General features: G+C 39.4%; 1 protein-coding gene across 1 annotated transcript; it reads right to left on the bottom strand.

Moving 5' to 3' along the window:
- Window positions 1-12,378: 12,378 nt before the first annotated feature.
- Window positions 12,379-17,076, bottom strand: Rdh14 (retinol dehydrogenase 14). The gene is made up of 2 exons (XM_027424636.2): window positions 16,619-17,076; window positions 12,379-13,384 (listed from the first exon to the last, which is right to left on the bottom strand). The coding sequence occupies exons 1-2, from the start codon at window positions 17,003-17,005 to the stop codon at window positions 12,767-12,769; spliced, it is 1,005 nt and encodes a 334-aa protein (XP_027280437.1). The 5' UTR covers window positions 17,006-17,076; the 3' UTR covers window positions 12,379-12,766.
- Window positions 17,077-17,262: the final 186 nt, after the last annotated feature.

The following is a 17,262-nucleotide window of genomic DNA, read 5'->3' as shown; positions in this document are numbered from 1 at the left end:
TATTGTTTTATTTCTGTAATCCAGTAAATTCTTCACTTATCCCACCTGTCATATCTCCTGTATATCTCCCAAGGTTTCTGTCCTCTGTCTTTTTCTCTCTCTCACTGAATTTTGGTAATTTCTTCCACGATCATCCCCCACCCCCAGTTCCCACTTTTCCCTTCTACTGTGTTCAGCCAACTCCATCTCTGAGTCTTTCAGTTATGTTTTCATTGATAGAGGGTATATTTCATTATTACTCAGGTCTATCTCTCCACCCCCCCTTTTTGAGACAGTGTTTCTCTGTATAGCTCTGGCTGTCCTGGAACTAGATCTTGTAGAACAAGGTTCATCACTTTTATAGTTTGTTTCTGTTGACATTTTAATTTTGTTAGACATAGTAACTGTTGTTATTTTACCATTTACATCTGCTAGTTCCTTTGTCTGAACTGTGAGCAGAGGGTCCATGTACCTGTGCCTGAATTCTTAATGTTAGCTATTGTAGTTAGAAAACTCCTTACAGCTATTGTTCTTAGCCACTGAGCCATTTCTTCATGGCAGCACTATTTGTAATAGCCAGAACCTGAAAGCAACCTAGATGCCCCTCAACTGAAGAATGGATAGAGAAAATGTGATACATTTACACAATGGAGTACTACGCAGCAGAAAAAACAAAACAAAACAATGGAATCTTGAAATTTGTAGGTAAATTGATGGAACTAGAAGAAACCATTCTGAGTGAGGTAACCCAATCACAAAAAGACAAACGTGTCTTTATCCAGCAGCTGGTGGAAGTAGAAGCAGACACCCACAACTAATTACTGATCTGAACTGGAATCCAGTTGCAGAGAAGAATGAGTGATGGGCAAAGGGCTCCAGACCAGGCTGGTGAAACCCACAGAAACAGCTGACCTGAGCAACGGGGAGCTCTTGGTCCCCAGACTGATAGATGGGATACCAGCATGGGACTGATCCAGACCTCAGAAATGTGGGTTTCAGTGAGGAGACCTCAGATATCTAAGGGATCTCCTGTAGTAGTTCAGTACTTATCCCTAGCATAGGTGTGGACTTTGGGAGCCCAATCCACATACAGGGATACTCCCTGAGCCAAGACACATGGGGGTGGGCCTAGGCCCTATCCCGAAGGATATGATAGACTCTGATGACACCCTATGGAAGGCCTCACCCTCCCTGGAGAACAGAAAGGATATGTGATAGGTAGGTAGGGTTTTAGTGCCCGGGGTGGGTGGGGGTGGGTGGGTGGGTGGGGTTGGAAGTGGGTGGGGGATGGGAGTGGGTGGGGGGTGGGGTAGGGGAGGAGGGGAAGGAGTGGGAACTGGGATTGACATGTAAAACAATCTTATTTCTAATTCAAATTAAAAAAAGAAAAAAAAAAAAAAAAAAAAAACCTCCTTACAGAAGCCACCCAATCCTTTTTGGATGGTACCTTCCAGTGAAAACTTGTTTTCTCCTGTCAATCACTAAGGAAACTACTGGTCCCTAACCAAATCACTGGTTTGAGTTTCTTAGATGCTCCTGCTAAACTCAGTTTGGATTTCCTGGAGGCCAGAGCATAGTTATAGCCTTGAGGGGGTGAACTTTCTTCTTTTCTTCTACATTCCCTCCTCTGGTCTGTGTTAGTAGAACTCCTATCACAAACAAAGTTGGGTGGAGAACATAAGTAACTCATGTATGCATTTAATTTGAGTAGATAGCCATTCAAAATCCAGCTTTGTATGAATTCTGTAGTTGTCTAATTTTCTGTAATTTTTTTTGCTTCTGTTGTTCTTCAAGTGTCAGAAAATAAAAGAACAGAAGTTTGTGTACATTGTTTCTAGATTGACAAGTGCCTCCTTGACATAAGTCATCTTTATGTTTGTGTAAATCTTTTTATTCACATTGACCAGCTTTTGATCTGAAAGCATCTCATCATAGTTCTTTGAAGTTAAAAAACAAATACATGAAATTTCACTCAGAGTTGTCCTTAAACAATGATTAGCTTGCATAATTTAGCCTATCAAGTCCAAATGCCATTGATGCTTCAACTATTTTTTAAGAGCCAAAAACATATTTTCTTTGTCACCTTTCACTTTATTTACACAAATTTACATGAGACAATATAATTATGAGAGGTATGTTACCAGGTTGGGAATAGGAAAACTATTCTAAGTAAGTGCCTGCCTTAATTGCTCGGGTTTTATTAATAGGGTATGTCTAATGTCTTTGACTTCTCAGCAGCTGTGGGAGAGTTAAAAGTGCTTCATTGCAAAAGAAATAAATGTATTTACTATAAAGTCCCATAACACGGTTCTTTTGATCATTGCATTATGATTTAGTTCAGACATCTCCATTGTTTGTTCAATTTCTCCAACGCTATGAAAGATGATATAGTGCCCTCTGGCAGAAAATGAACACTGTGCTGGGCACTGGGTTATTTAACCACTCTGATAAATAATTTACACTTAGGATATTATGCAGAAACCTTTTCAATTAGCTTGTGTTGACAGAGAAACTAAATAGAGTGTACTTAGTGAAAAAATTAACACATTCTTGACTTGCCTGGCAGAAGCAATCTTATTTAAAATAGTACCTATCCTAGGAAATGAATATATTTAAGAGAAAGATTGAAAAATAATAGTTATAAGCATAACAATTAAATATATAATATTGTTTTGAGTTCAGAGGAAATGTTAATTTGTTTTATGTAACTTATTTGATTCCTAAAGAAGCATCTGCCAATATAGTAAAGCAGTAAAATACTCTACCTCCAGAAGGAATTTGGTTAAACCGTTGGTCCATCAAGCCTTAGTAAATTAGTTTTTGTTTTCAGAATTCTAATTTCTTATCCATAATAGAGGAGTAAGAATTCCTTGCACACACTGCTGTTGTATCAGAGGTGATACATATAAAATCTTTCATAGAAATGGTAGCTATACAAGAAAAGCTTTTTCCAGTGTGGTTGATCATATGTTCTTTTTGTGTTATTTATTAAGTGATGAACTTCTGGCCTAGAAGTTCACAAAAATACATGTTATTATTGTAAAAAGAATAAAAAGCCCTCAAGTTTTTGCATCTATTATCTCACATGGAAATTCATTAAGGGATGAAATAAATACACAGTGGTTATTTCAGGAATAATTGTGTTGGCCTTAGCATGCCTTGCTTAAGCAACTGAAGGCAGACTGCTCAACGCAGTCCTTTAGAGCTCTGGAAACTACTAGATTGTGGGAGCCAATTATTTGAATAGCAACCCAGAAGCATCTTCGGAAATTGGTGGCAGGAATCAAAACATTTTTCAGCTTATGTGACTTCTCTGTAGACATTCCAGCTTCCCTCATACTAATTCCCAACTACCATTGATTATAGTTACAGAAAATGATGAAACTTGTTTCCTAGTTCCTATTTCCACTGTTGAATAGGGCTATCCCAGAGAACCTGGCTGTGCCTGACCCAGCCAAAAGAGCTCTCTTCACTTCTCAAACACTGAAAACTGACATATTTCTGAGAGTATAAGACACACTGCTCTGCTGTCAGGGCCACTGCATCAACCCCATCTTATTTGAACATCAGTGAGGTGGTATTCATCTTACCTTTCGAGTTACCAAGTAACTAATTAATGACCCCATATTAAAAAGAATACCTCAATGTTTTGTAATTGATTTGTGGCCACTCTTGCAAGAATAAGGGACTAAAAATGACTCACTCAAATGTTTGACTTCTGTGCAGTCACAAATGTTCCACTCTAGCTCTTTTTTTGTTTTGTTTTTGTTTTTGTTTTTCGAGACAGGGTTTCTCTGTGGCTTTGGAGGCTGTCCTGGAACTAGCTCTTGTAGACCAGGCTGGTCTCAAACTCACAGCGATCCGCCTGCCTCTGCCTCCTGAGTGCTGGGATTAAAGGCATGTGCCACCACCATCCGGCCACTCTAGCTCTTATAAGCCTTTGATTACCTCTTACCCCAACTTCTTTGGTTTTATTTGCAGCAGAGAAGCAGAAATACATATTCCTGAAGATTCCATTGTGAACCTCTTTCTCACCCAGTCTTAATATCCCAAGCACTTATGCAGGGTTATCAATCACCAGTCATGCTGCAATCTCAACCACACTGCTACTAAGGAAGCCCATGGTATACCACATGTTTCTTAGCTGGAACAGAGCTGTTGTAAAGTAATTGACTCAGCAGACAGCTTCTCTCAGGTATGGATATATATATATTCTTCCAAGTGTCAGCCCATTGCACTGTGAATGTCAGTCTCTGTCTCTACCTATTTTTTTTAATGTGACCATCTTTATGTCTCTGTGAGATATACGGAGTGACAAACTGTTAGCTGTGACACATTTAAAGGGAAAAGAATGTCACAGGAAAATTAACGGCCAACATGCATGAGTCCAGGGGCTTATTGAAGAGCCACATCTAGTGCATTGGTCATGGATTCACCACATGCAACTATTACTGCTTATGTCACCAAACATTCAAACAAGAGCTCACTTCCTTTTCTCTGATTCATAGCTGAGAGATTCTTGTTGGCATTTGATTTCCTAAATAAATTTCCTCATTGGGATAAAAATGTATTTTCTCTTTATCGTCAACAAACATCAACAAATTTAAATACCTGAAGCTGCCAGGCTGGGATTTATATACTAACAATTTTAATTTTACCCAAAATTGCTATGGTAGCTGCCTCTTTCACCAGCTCTGTGTCTGTCTCCTTTTCCTTCAGGCTGTAAAACAGTCAAATTCTCCACTTATGCCATCTATCTGTACCAGCCTCATTTAGTAATCGAAAAGGTCAGTAATCCTGGTGGCCTATTTTATTTGCTGGGAATAGACTCCATCTTGGCTATTTTAAGAAGTAAGGGACAAAACCACAGTAAGATAAGCACCAATTAAAGTAATGGAAAAACCTAGAAGAGTGGAATAAGTTACAGAATGACTGAGAATATTACCAGAACTAATTAGTATGGTGAAGTTGCTACTTCTGCCATAATCAGAAAGGCAATAAGGCTTCTGCTGGAACTTCAAGTTAGAACTTGGGGTCATCACAGCTTTGTACCAAGATCAGTACATGGGATCAGGGTACCACCAACTCTGTATTCTTTAGTGTACCCATAATCATCAATGCTGTGTCCCAATTGCTCTTTGTCCTCAAAGCAAACAAACTACATAACAAGTGAAGTGAGCCAAAAGAAGTGACTGTTTTGATGATCTTTTTTTTTTTTGCCAGTAGAAAATATCCCAAGGAAGAAGGCTTTTTTCTCCGTGTTTCTGTCAAAAATTCTAGTTTAGTTTCATGCATTTGGGATGCATTTTTTTTATCTACAAATAGGCAATTCAGTTCTCTCTGGGTTTGGATTTATAAAAACATTTTTGAGAAGGTCTCATCTATCCCAGGCTAGCCTAAATGGTATATAGCTAAAGGGGAAGTAGAATTTCTGATCTTCCTTCCTCTGCCTCCTAAGTGTTGAGACTATTGGCATGCTGCCATGCCCAATTTCTGTGGTGTTGAAGGTAGAACCTAGGACTTCCTGCATGCTAGGCAAGTTTACTCTGCCAACTGAACTACATTCCCTGCCCTTTGTTTTTAAATGTAAGAAATTGTAAAAATTTTAAATCCAGTTTCATTTTGAATAGAAAATTTATTTTTCATATAATATAAATTCTGATTATAGTTGCCTTTCTGGAAACTCCTCCCAGATCCTCTCTATTTCCTCAGCTACCCAGATCCGCAACCTTTTTCTTATTAGACTACAGACAGAGATCTAATAATAAAAATAAGAAAAACTGAAAACAAACCAGAAAAATTAATTTAGAAAGGAATAAAACTGAATACCAATTGATTATACCTGAGTGTTTCAAGTTCTATTTGTCTGATCATTTTTCTATAAACTTTATATATACCATACAAGCTAGCCCATCTTCCACAAAGCCTTTGCGGACAACGTCTTAAATTAATGTATTTATTTGTGTGGGTACACAGAAGATATGGCATACACGTAGAAGTCAGAGGACAAATTAGGGGAATTGGTTCTCCCCACTGTGGAGGTATGAGGGACTGAACCCAAGCCATAGGTGTTGGTGGTATGTGTCCTTACCTTCTCAACTATCTCACTAGTCTGTATGTACTGTCTTAATTCTTGTGTATATTTACATTTGTGAGTGTGCCCTAGAGCTGGATATAAATCATGCTTTGTGTAAGATGCTGCTTGGAATTCTGGGTGTTAATCTGTCCTAAGCTCAGTACTACTATGCCTTAAGCTCCTACAGTGAGTAATTTGGTATGTAATATATGCATTGATGAACAAGCCTATAAAAATAGGCTCATATAAAGAATGAGAATGGACAAATAGCCAGGGAGATCTTCAATGCAAACAGTGCTTTCTTGGCCGTTATCCCCTTCCTTTCTACTCTGCTATGTACTTTTCTTATTTAAGCATAGTCCTGTTTTTGTAATTTTCAATATTTTTTTCTAAAATACCCAAATACAGTCATCTTCTTTCCCAGTTCACTAAGAGAGACATAGAGCAAAACTGTGTATTAAGAGAACAAAGATAATATACATCCTCACCTTTTCCAAAAGGTTGTGATGACTTTCACAACAACCCTGACTCCATTTATCTATAGGACGGCTCTTGATAGCTTTGTGTGAGCTTTTGAAAGTTCAGCCAAGCCAGCTGCATGATCAACACAAAGACAATAGCTCCCACACACGGGGTTACATGGATTAAAAAACCCAATCCATCAGTAAATCTGCCAGATGGCAGTGGAATAAAGCTTGTAACTCTCTCACTTTCATTTCAACAGCAGCAAACAATGTTCAGTGTTTAAAATAAACTCTTCCAGATGAGCTAAAGATAAACTCAGAGGTGGGTGGACCTGATCTTGCTGGGCTATGGCTCTGTAGTGTTTGATTACATTAACGAGAAACCCTTGGGTAGAATCCCCTTCTGTCAACAGATTGCTTAGACCTGGACACTTACTACATGAAGCCGTTTCCTGTGCTTTCATGGGTTGGTGGCAGAAACTAGGTTTGCTTCTCTCTCTCTCTCTCTCTCTCTCTCTCTCTCTCTCTCTCTCTCTCTCTCTCTCTCTGAAGAAGCTAATAATGATAGGGCTCGGCATTTCCCCAAACCATACATGTAGCTTCCAGGTATAGCTAAAGCCCAACATATATGCAGATTTACACAGATTAAAATCTCTGATTTAATCTGTTTACCACAGAATATTTGACTTATGTTAGGAGTTTCATGGTGGTGCAAAGAATGGAATCTAATGATTGGATGTGTGCTGTCACAACAACAACAAAAATGTACAATTGCTTTTTACAAGTTTAGATTTGTAAATGAATGAATATATTTGATGTTTTCAAACAAACTTAAATATCGGCAATGGGACTGTAGCACATATATAACACAGCAACTTTTGAATAACAAGATGACAATGTTAAAACAATAAATCTTGAGTATACAGGAACTTCGTTATTTACCATAATTAGTTGACACTTTTTAATTGAGGGAGAGTGAGGCCAAGCTGATAATGAAATTAAATCTGAAGGAGCAGCTGCAAAAACATGTTGGGACCACATTGATTATATCAGATAATCAATTCAGCACGTTGGTACATTAAAAAAAATAAAGTTATTCCAAATTTTAGAAGTCTTTGGATAATTGTGAGTCACCCCACAGAAAATGTATAGTACAAATTCCATCAGGCTGAAATTCTTCTGAAATAAATGCCAGTGATTACTGTATTTTCCACACACAGTAGAAGCCCTCTTACTTGAGACTGGCTGGTTACGTGAAAAGGCTTAAGAAAGGAGGAAATAATGATGAGCCATCTATACCATGAAGCCATTACCTGAACTTGAAACAGAACATATCCATTCATTAACCTATCATCTCATTTGAGGCTAAGGGCTTAATCAACCTCCTTGCTGTTCTTAGAGCTTAAATCCACTTGGAATTGTATCTTCTTACACTATATTTACTTAGGGAGTGCAGTCTATGATTTCCAATTTTTGTGTCATTTTTTTTAAAAAGCTGACCTAACAGTGCAGGAGAGGGAATGAAAACGGGAACACAGTATATTGCTGTTGTATGCATACAGAAATGCTATAACAAAGCCAAATGTTTTGTCTGCCTACAGATAAAAATAAAAATGAGACAATGGACACAAGCAAAAACTAGCAGAAAAAATGAACTCAAGAGTTTAAAGTCACTTTCAAGACAATGAGTACCCAATTTTTTTGTGTGTTCACATCATTTATTTTTTAGTAAAAGATAGTTGTTTGTAACTTTATTCAAAAGTAAATTCCCAAGGATCTTGCCTCATTTACTTGTTGCAAATCACTCAGGCTATGTTTTATAGAAATTCACTTTTTCTTTGACCTTACATTTCTCCAGTTTGTGTTATGACTATTAAATAGTACTGTTAATTGGCAGCAAACACATCTAACAAGCACACAAGGATACATAGCATTGGCTGGCTGTTTGCTGTGGCCTCCTTTATCTCTAGGATGCAGACACCAGGCCTGTATCTAATGTGTAAAAGACATTCAAATATTTGTTAATTGTCTTAATGATGTCTTGTCTTAATGATGACAGGACAAAAGGGAGCAAAGGGTCAACAGTCATAGTCAACCGGTGGTATGTGGGCCATGTGTAACTCAGGATATCTGTAAATGTGGTCTACCACAAAGTTATAAACTTAAAATATTGAAGGGCATTCTCTCTCTCTCTCTCTCTCTCTCTCTCTCTCTCTCTCTCTCTCCCTTCCTTTTTAACTTTTGTGATGCAGTTTCATAGCTTTCAGCATGAACTTTGACAATGTATTCTTGCAGTGTCCAAAGTTTGGACACAACACAATGCTACAAAGGAGCCTATCACTGCCTTTGCAGGTTGAGACTCAGCCTGTGCGTTTCTCAGAATGGGATTCTGGTCCTATAGTCAGTTATATGGTGGTTGCTGGAGTGAATCTACTCTACTCCAATTAAACATCTGGCTTGGCAAAACCTCTTCCTTGCTGTCTGCAGAAAACTGGGCATGCCTTCCAACTTTCCTCTAGGAATTAACTACCTTCCTCCATGTTGACCTCTAACTAATTTAACTCCCCATTGTCCAGAAAAGCCTTGTGAACATCTGAAGCTGTCTGTGGGGCCCCAGCTCCTGAAGGGTGATTAGTAACATGTTCTCTTTAGTGTTCCTTGGGACATTTGGAATCAATTAAATATTCAAATATAGATTTTTCTTAGATCTCTGGCCAGGCCCAGCAGGTTTGTGCAGGGAAGGAGCTGAAAGCAGATAACTGCTATTCCTCACACCAGAATCTATAGCTGGAGGTAGATTTCAAAATATACTCTCTAGACCTCCTGGGCCTTTGAGCAAATAATCATACAAGATTAAAAATCATATAGAAAAACAGAAGCAGCTCCATACAGAAGGAGTTGTTGTTATTACAACCACTACAGAAAGATGAATTGTATGTGAATGTAGCAGGCTTAGAAGATGGCATTAGTTGTGGAAGTGCAATAGAATGTTCTGGACTTGCTAGGAATGTTGTTTTACATTTTATTATATTGGAGCAAAAAAAAAAAAAAAAGAAGCAGACAGAGTGTAAGAATATGTAACGTGGATTGGCAATTACTCACCAAACCTTAAATATACACAATTAGCTTTTGACAAAAATAGGCTCCTGGTTCATAGTCCTTTCCATCACATGTTCTCAGCTAACCATTACTATCTCTGATTCTTATTACTACTACTGTCACGATTAGGCATGCTTTTGAAATAGAAGTGGATGTGTGTCTATGTTATTTTACTAAACACTTGGCTCTCTCTGTTACATTCATTCATTGACCAGTCCTTTAGAGTATGTAGTTGTCAGCCAGCAAAAATTGTTCAGTGCTTGCTACAGATGCCTCCTGACCAGAGCTTGATCTCCAGAACCAACAAGGGCAAGATGAAAGGAGAGAGCAGAGAACTCCACAAACTTGTTCTATGACCTTCATATAAAATCTGTGGCACAGGCACATATTCACTTTCTCTAATACACAACAATAAACTTTAAAGTGGACATGATGACTAACACTAGAGCTAGGAAAACAACCTTTTAGAATGGTTAAGTAATTTCTCTTGATCATTGGGAGAGTTAAGTTGAGGAAGCCATTAACTAAACCCACTGTAGTGGTATGGTAGGAAATGAAATCCCTTTTGCAACTAAATGGTAATTAGGAACCCCACTAGATTAAGTAATATCGGTGATATTCAAACAGCAGGTCAATGATTGCATTGCTTCTAGGACCAAACTGCTTGAATGAAGTCAATTTAAAAACAAACACAAGGTCAAGAATCAGGAAGGAAAAATGGGTTTCACCTCATTTATTCCATTACCTAACCTAGGCTTGTTCTACCAGTATTTTGCTGAGGTAAAAGTATCAAAGTAATAGAACTGTTTCTCTTATTCTTTGCTCTGTGGAATGATCAGAAGTGAGTTATGGGAGAAAGAAAGATCTGGAGTAATCTTCCAACTGTAACTAGTCGGGCTGGTGCCACACTAGTGGGAAAGACATCTTCCAAATGGCAGCTCATTTTACCATAATAGTTGGTGTTTGAAGATAAGTTTTCCCCCATCACTATAAATTAATATATCCTATTTTATTGTGGTGTCACTAACGAGAAGTCTGAAAGGCTCAGAAGGTTCAAATCCCCCGAAAAGCATCAGGTATCAAAATCCAGCCAGAAGAGATGGTATTAAATGAAAAAAAGGAACTCCTTTTTAATGAAGCCGAGGTGTAGGACAGATTTATTAGCTTCTGTTTTTCCAAGTTGCATTCTCGTATACTTCCTGCCCATATTTCCGAGTTTAGCAGGTCTCACTGTAGGATAACATTCTAAAATACATTTCAAAGCACACGATGTAGCTCTGCCCACTACTCCCACAGAGACAACCTGTGATGACAGGGACCATTTGCTGTGCTCACAAGGCAATCTGTAAATGAAAACAGACCTTTTGCATGATCAGCCAAGAGAAGAAACAAAATTTGTAACCAGGTATAACATGTTCTTCAAAGTAACAAGCAGTAGCTCTGCCCGTACAGTCATAAACTAAAGGGAGTTGCCTCTCACTTGGTGTTTTCATTAATACTCTGAGGTGACAAGGACAAAAAAAAGTGAAGTTATTAAGTTGATAACTTCTGAAGCCTAAAATATGGGCCCAGTTATTTTTATCAAACATATTTATATACTTCATAGAATTCATATATATGGTATATAAAATATGTAATTTTATAAAACCTATAAATATATTTCATTCTTTGTTGATCTTTTTTACTCAGACGGAGGTCTGGGCCCCTTCTTGTGCAGTTTTGAAAAAAGCCCAGGACACCAAATTGAAAAGTGGTCTGGCCAGCAATGGGATGTGTATGTGCCTCCCAAGGTTTGTCCTCACCATACCAGGATGCAACACATTGACAGTCACATTTGTTCCTTCTAAGCAACGGGCTAGTTCTCTTGTGAAAAGGATGTTAGCCAGTTTGCTTCAACTCTTGAGGGAGAAAAACTTTCTATGGATAATTCTTTTAAATTGTCTAACTGGACCTGGAGTGAATAATTAGTACACTTTAAGCAAAGCTACCAAAGCCAAAGGAAACAAAGCAAGAAGACAGAATTGATTTTGCCTACAGGTACTCCTGATGGACACATGACAAGTCAGTTGTGTTCTTGAAACAGGGTACTCTAGACTGAGGGAACATAGGAAGAGATGTTATGAAGACAAGGGCTTGGATGCCTCTTCTATATTCAGAGCTGAATACTATAGACGGACAGTCTAAGAGGGATGTCAGCAGACATTTACCTGTGTAAATAAGATCATGAGTTCATTTCGAAATTGTATTTCATGTACGGTTTCCACATGTCTAGTCCACTGTATTGGGCTGTGGCGGACAGAGTTCTTTCCATTCAGCAGGACTGAGTATAAGGCCTGTGGATAGTTTGGGGTGTGTCACCAGCATGAGTTACAGAGCTTAAAGTTTAAGAAAGATTTATCAACTATAACATTCTATGTCCCTTTGGAGGATTTCAGCCCTACATCACTGCTATATTTATATACTCAACCTTGATGTTTGACTAAAAGACTTCTTTGAATAAAGAGTTGTATAGCTGGAAAACAAAAAACCAAAACAACAAAAAGAGGTTAAGATAACTTACTGCATAGTTAACTGGAAAACAACCACAGGTTTGGAAGTGTGTTAGGACACAAGGCCATGGATTGGAGTTTTATAAACATAAATTTTAAGAGCAGTATGCAAGATATGATAGGAATAACATGGGTACAGCAAGACCAAGAAAAGCCTAAGAGGACAAGCTAATGGACTGCATTCAGATACTTCTCAAAAATGCACACTGAGGAATCTGCATCATAGATTTATTCCAGGTTATAATTATGTCCACACACGAGGCATATTATTTCCACAAACAAGCACTGTAGCAAAAATTCTTAATGTTTTCACTATGGAACCTCTTAAGATTATCTTTTAGATTGCCAATATCGTTAGCATTTGTAGTTTATGATTGCCCGATTGTCATTTTTAATTATAAAACAGAATTGTGCTGCTCATTCTACTTTAACTTTGTATTAGCCCACATAGCTCCAGTGCCCTTCAAATATACATGTGTCCTTCTCAGTCTAGATTACTGTCAATCTGAAGCTGTTTTCAAGTAGCACATGCTCACACATGCTGCTCCCGACCAAAGGTATAATGGGTCACCTTATAAATAGCCCTCTTATCTTTATTTCTATTTTAAAATGCCAACCATCACTTCACTGATATCCCACAGTTTTCTTGCTACTGATTCATCCATAGCTTTGGGCAATAGGTCTTCCTCCTTACAATCTCCAAAGTACCTTCCGGATACTCCTTCAACCTCGGGTGAAGAGGCTAAGTAGATGGAGGTCTGGGCACCTTCTTGTGGAGTTTTGAAAAAAGCCCATGACACCAAATTGAAAAGTGGTCTGGCTAGCAATGGGATGTGTATGTGCCTCCCAAGGTTTGTCCTCACAATACCAGGATGCAACACATTGACAGTCACATTTGTTCCTTCTAAGCGACGGGCTAGTTCTCTGGTGAAAAGAATGTTAGCCAGTTTGCTTCGACTATAAGAGAAGCTTTTGTTATAGCTTTGTTCACTGTTCAAGTCTTCAAAGTTGATGTCTCCATATTTATAAAGTTTGGAAGAAACGACTACAATCCTGCTGGGAGCAGAACTTTTGAGGAGTCCAAGCAGAAGATTGGTGAGTAGGAAGTGGCCCAGATGGTTCACTCCGAACTGCATCTCAAACCCATCTTCCGTCTTCATATATGGGCACTGGAAGATCCCTGCATTATTGATCAGGACGTCTAGCCTGGGCTCCTCCTTGAAAACCAGGAAGAGAATGCAGAATTATGAACACATATTTTCCATAGCTCTTTTCACTTGTGTCTGTTTTACTAACAATGAAAAGAATTTGAGACTAAAACTACTCTTCAGTTTCAGCCTATGTATCCAGTAACTATTTGAAGCACTGTCAATCTTAGTAAGCTTTTTACAACTTAGTGATTATGACTATGTATACTCTTCTCACATTTCACTCAGATGTTGGTTATATAATTATCAAGGCCTTTCTTAGAACAGAAATAAGCAAATTTGGGATTTTTTTTTTTTTTTGTCTAGGATTCTATGTCTACTCTTAATTTCAGTTGAACTAGAAAAATATCAATTTTGGTGTTATATCAAATTTATAGTTCAGTGATAACCTAAAAAAAATCCTTGCAAAATATAAAATATATCCTTTTAAGGCAATGTTGCATGATTAGTAGGGGCCTGCTTTGTCCTTTTCTCACTTTATCTATTCCCAATGTTCTAAGTTCAAGGCAGACCCAGGTGACTTGCTCAAAGTCACCAAGTTCCTAAGAGCAAGTCAGAATCAGCCTGAAGATGAAATCCATAGTCTCCAAAGCCCAATATCACAATTAGTAACCTAGCCTGGCCTTCTAAGTGACCTGTTTAAAACACCTTAGTCAAGGTGAGCAAGGCAGACAACATCCAGCAAAGGGCTGGTTTTGTGACTCCCACCTTACCGGTATCACCATCAAGGGTAAATTAAGTGTGAAATGTCACCACAGGGACAGAACAACTTGAAGGCACTTCCCCAAAATTGGAACAAAGAAAGGTCAGAGATGTAAACTTTGGACCACAGCGAATACTGTTAATAAATCAAGAAAGGTTAATAAAACCATTGCGTGGTTAACAATATCAGTAACAACACAGTGACTATTACAGGAGTCTTTCAATAGTACAAGAGACAAAAGACAAAAGAGATAAAGGTCAACAGATACTATTAACTTTCACTGGGATTCCAGAACTTGGGAGTTTTCTTCCCTGTATGAAATATCTTCCAAGCATCATATACCTCCATGTCTTCCCAAATTAAAGTCCTAAATTGTACTGTTCTCACAGGGAGCCTTTTCATTCCTTCCATCATTTAAGTTGGTTTTCCTTGGCTCTTTCCTAGCTCCTCTGTCTCTTTTGATGATAGAAGGAAAGAAATGTGCAATATGTTCCAGGTGCAAAGACACAGTGATGACCTATGATTAAATTAATTTCAGGTCAAATTTCAACTCTCATTGCTTTTTTTTTTCTTTTGCCAAGTGTAAGTAAAAGAAAAATGTGTTAAATTTCACAACTGTTATCAAAGGCTACCTGTAGGGTTAACTGTTTCTCATTCTGAAAACTTTCTGTTTTCCACCAGGCAACTTCAAAAGGAGAGCCGAGAGTTCACAGATATGGGGAAGGAAGGAGTGTGCATCTTCGCTAATCTTCTGGGAAGCTTTCCAGAATTCATCATTTCAGAACTATCATTCTTTGCTGGGGTTGTGTTAAGACTTTATCATTTACTAGTTTTTAAATTCTAGGAGATAAATGGCATAAATTCCAAGAATACCAAACAGTAGACTGTCAAAAATTTCTATTTCTTTTTCCTTCTAATTATAATCACTGAATTTCAGAGCCAACCCAAGAATGTAAATACTTTGGATAAGACAATTTAGTTACCTCTTCGTGTTCTGACTGAAGCAGCAACGGTATCAGTAAAGAGCATGTACAACCCTATTTACCTACCAGTGAGCAGGATGACCTGCTTTCTATACTTCCATAATCTCACAGAGACTAGTATTGTTACTTGATCTGCTACATTCAAATGACATTCTAACAACAAAACAATTCCTTTTATCTGCATCAGCTCTTAATATGCAACACGACACCCCAGAACACAAAAGGAGCTCACTGTGCAATGGTTTAACTTTGGGAGAAACAGTGGTGCTCTCATTATCTACTACTCCAAGTGGTTCTGTATGGGCTTTCCTCTGATGAGATGGTTTCTTTGTACAGCTGTGAGTTATGAACAGCTATGGTCTTAAAAGTAAATGCAAAGCTAAGAAAAAAAATTCTATGTAAAACATAGAGGTGGCTGTATCTAATCTGACTTGGAGATTGGGAGAGTCACTACAGTGACCAACAGGCACACTTCCATTAATAATTATGGCTACATATGAGTTAAATAAGACACTTCTCTTTGAATGATGTCTATTATTGGATAGGGCACACAGGCTTAGGCTGCTGACAAATGAACTTCTAGATATTTCTTTTGATCTCAGTATATCATGAAAAAAAAATAACTTAGAACTTCAGCTTTAGAGTCAGCAGATTCCAACTGAGACAAGCAGTCTCCCTGTGCCTAGCTGGCTTCAGATCTACCTCTGGCAAGTCACCTTGGCCACAGTCTTACTACTTCGGTAGAACATTTACCATCCACCCTAAGAAATCTTAACCCTCAGCCATCAGTCAGCAGGAGTACAGGAGATTAAAGCAGACTCTAAAGACATACGTGTTTGTTACTTAACCTACCAATGCTTTGGCTCCCTATTAGGAAATGGAGATATTAATGCTTGCTTACTTTACAAGAGTTACAGTCAAGATATGGCAATAGCCAATGATATTTTTTCTGTCATTGAAAAATGTGCTTGGCACATCTCCTGGCATACATCAAACCTTCCACAAACCTAGGCATATTATTTTTATTCCTGTTCCTCATTGGGCAATTAATAGGACTCCAAATTTCATTCTCTTTGGAAATGGGGTAGAATCTAGTTAGGGGTGATGCAAAGGTGTCAATCAGCAAGTTACACTCCCTCCTACTTCAGCAGGGCAAAACAAAACAAAACCTGGCAAAGGAAATAAAGAAAAACAGAGAAGAAATTTTTACCATGGGCCTCATCAAAATTCTTGGCTAGCTTTTCTCCTGCATTGCTCTCAGACCTTGTGACACCAAGTAAGTTTTGGCACACATTTCACTTCTGACACAGGAAAAACAATTCAAAGATCAGGTGATGATGCTTGGACTGTCCTCGCCTACCCAAATGAAATGTCCAGACACTGGCTTATTTGTTAATTTCTTCTGGGGACCTCCCAGGAATTCCTTCTGGGACCTGGCCCTCCTCCCAGCAGGGTCCCAGGCAGGCAGGTGTCTTTCTTAGCCCCACCACTCTTCAAGGTCACACAGGCCTAAGGGGCCCCTACCCCGTGGGTGGCTGGGCTCCATTAGACCCACACCTGCAGCAGTTCTTGGCAGAAGGCTCGCACAGAACGTAGAGAGGCAAGGTCCAGCTCCTTGACGACCAGCTGGCCTTCGGTGGCGTTGGGCTCTTGACCCGCAGCCCGGCCGAGCTCCTGGCGGAGCTGACCCGCCGCCTCCTCCGCTCTGGCGCGGTCCCGACATCCCATGATGACCCGAGCCCCCAGGCGCAGCAGCTCGGAGGCCGTGGCGCGGCCCAGGCCGCTATTTGCCCCAGTGATCAGCACCGTCTTCCCGTGCATGAGGCTCCGGTCACCGCCTCCCTGCATTCGCTGGCCCCTGGCCCCCGAAAACCGCCGTGTTGCTAGCCACAGCGCCCCACCCAGTGCGGCCAGGAGCGCCGCAGCCACAGTCGCCACTGCCATGGCCTTCCGGGTTGGATGCACCGGGCCTAGAGTGCAGGTTCCGGGAGTCCAAGGGGCCACTGTGCGCGAAGGACTCTGGGGTGCCGCCTGCTGTCCTGGGCTATTGCGCGCAGGGCTCGCTGGGATTTGTAGTTCCACCTTGGAAGGCTTGAAGTAGAGTTCATGCTAGAAACTACCCTGTGGAAACCGCCAGTGGATTTATTTGGAAATGGGCAGTGTTAAAACTGGTGTTGTTAAAAGACTCGCCACACGGAGGC

Source organism: Cricetulus griseus, chromosome 7, assembly GCF_003668045.3.
Source record: "Cricetulus griseus strain 17A/GY chromosome 7, alternate assembly CriGri-PICRH-1.0, whole genome shotgun sequence".
Lineage (NCBI taxonomy): Eukaryota > Metazoa > Chordata > Mammalia > Rodentia > Cricetidae > Cricetulus > Cricetulus griseus.
Note: the sequence above shows the minus strand (reverse complement) of the source record. Positions and strands in the feature narration are given on the sequence as shown.

Coding starts and splice junctions, on each gene's coding strand:
- Rdh14 (XM_027424636.2), bottom strand. CDS start 17,005: ATGGCAGTGGCGACTGTGGCTGCGGCGCTCCTGGCCGCACTGGGTGGG. Junction 13,385..16,618: donor TCTGCCAAGAACTGCTGCAG/GTGTGGGTCTAA, acceptor CTGGTTTTCAAG/GAGGAGCCCAGGCTAGACGT.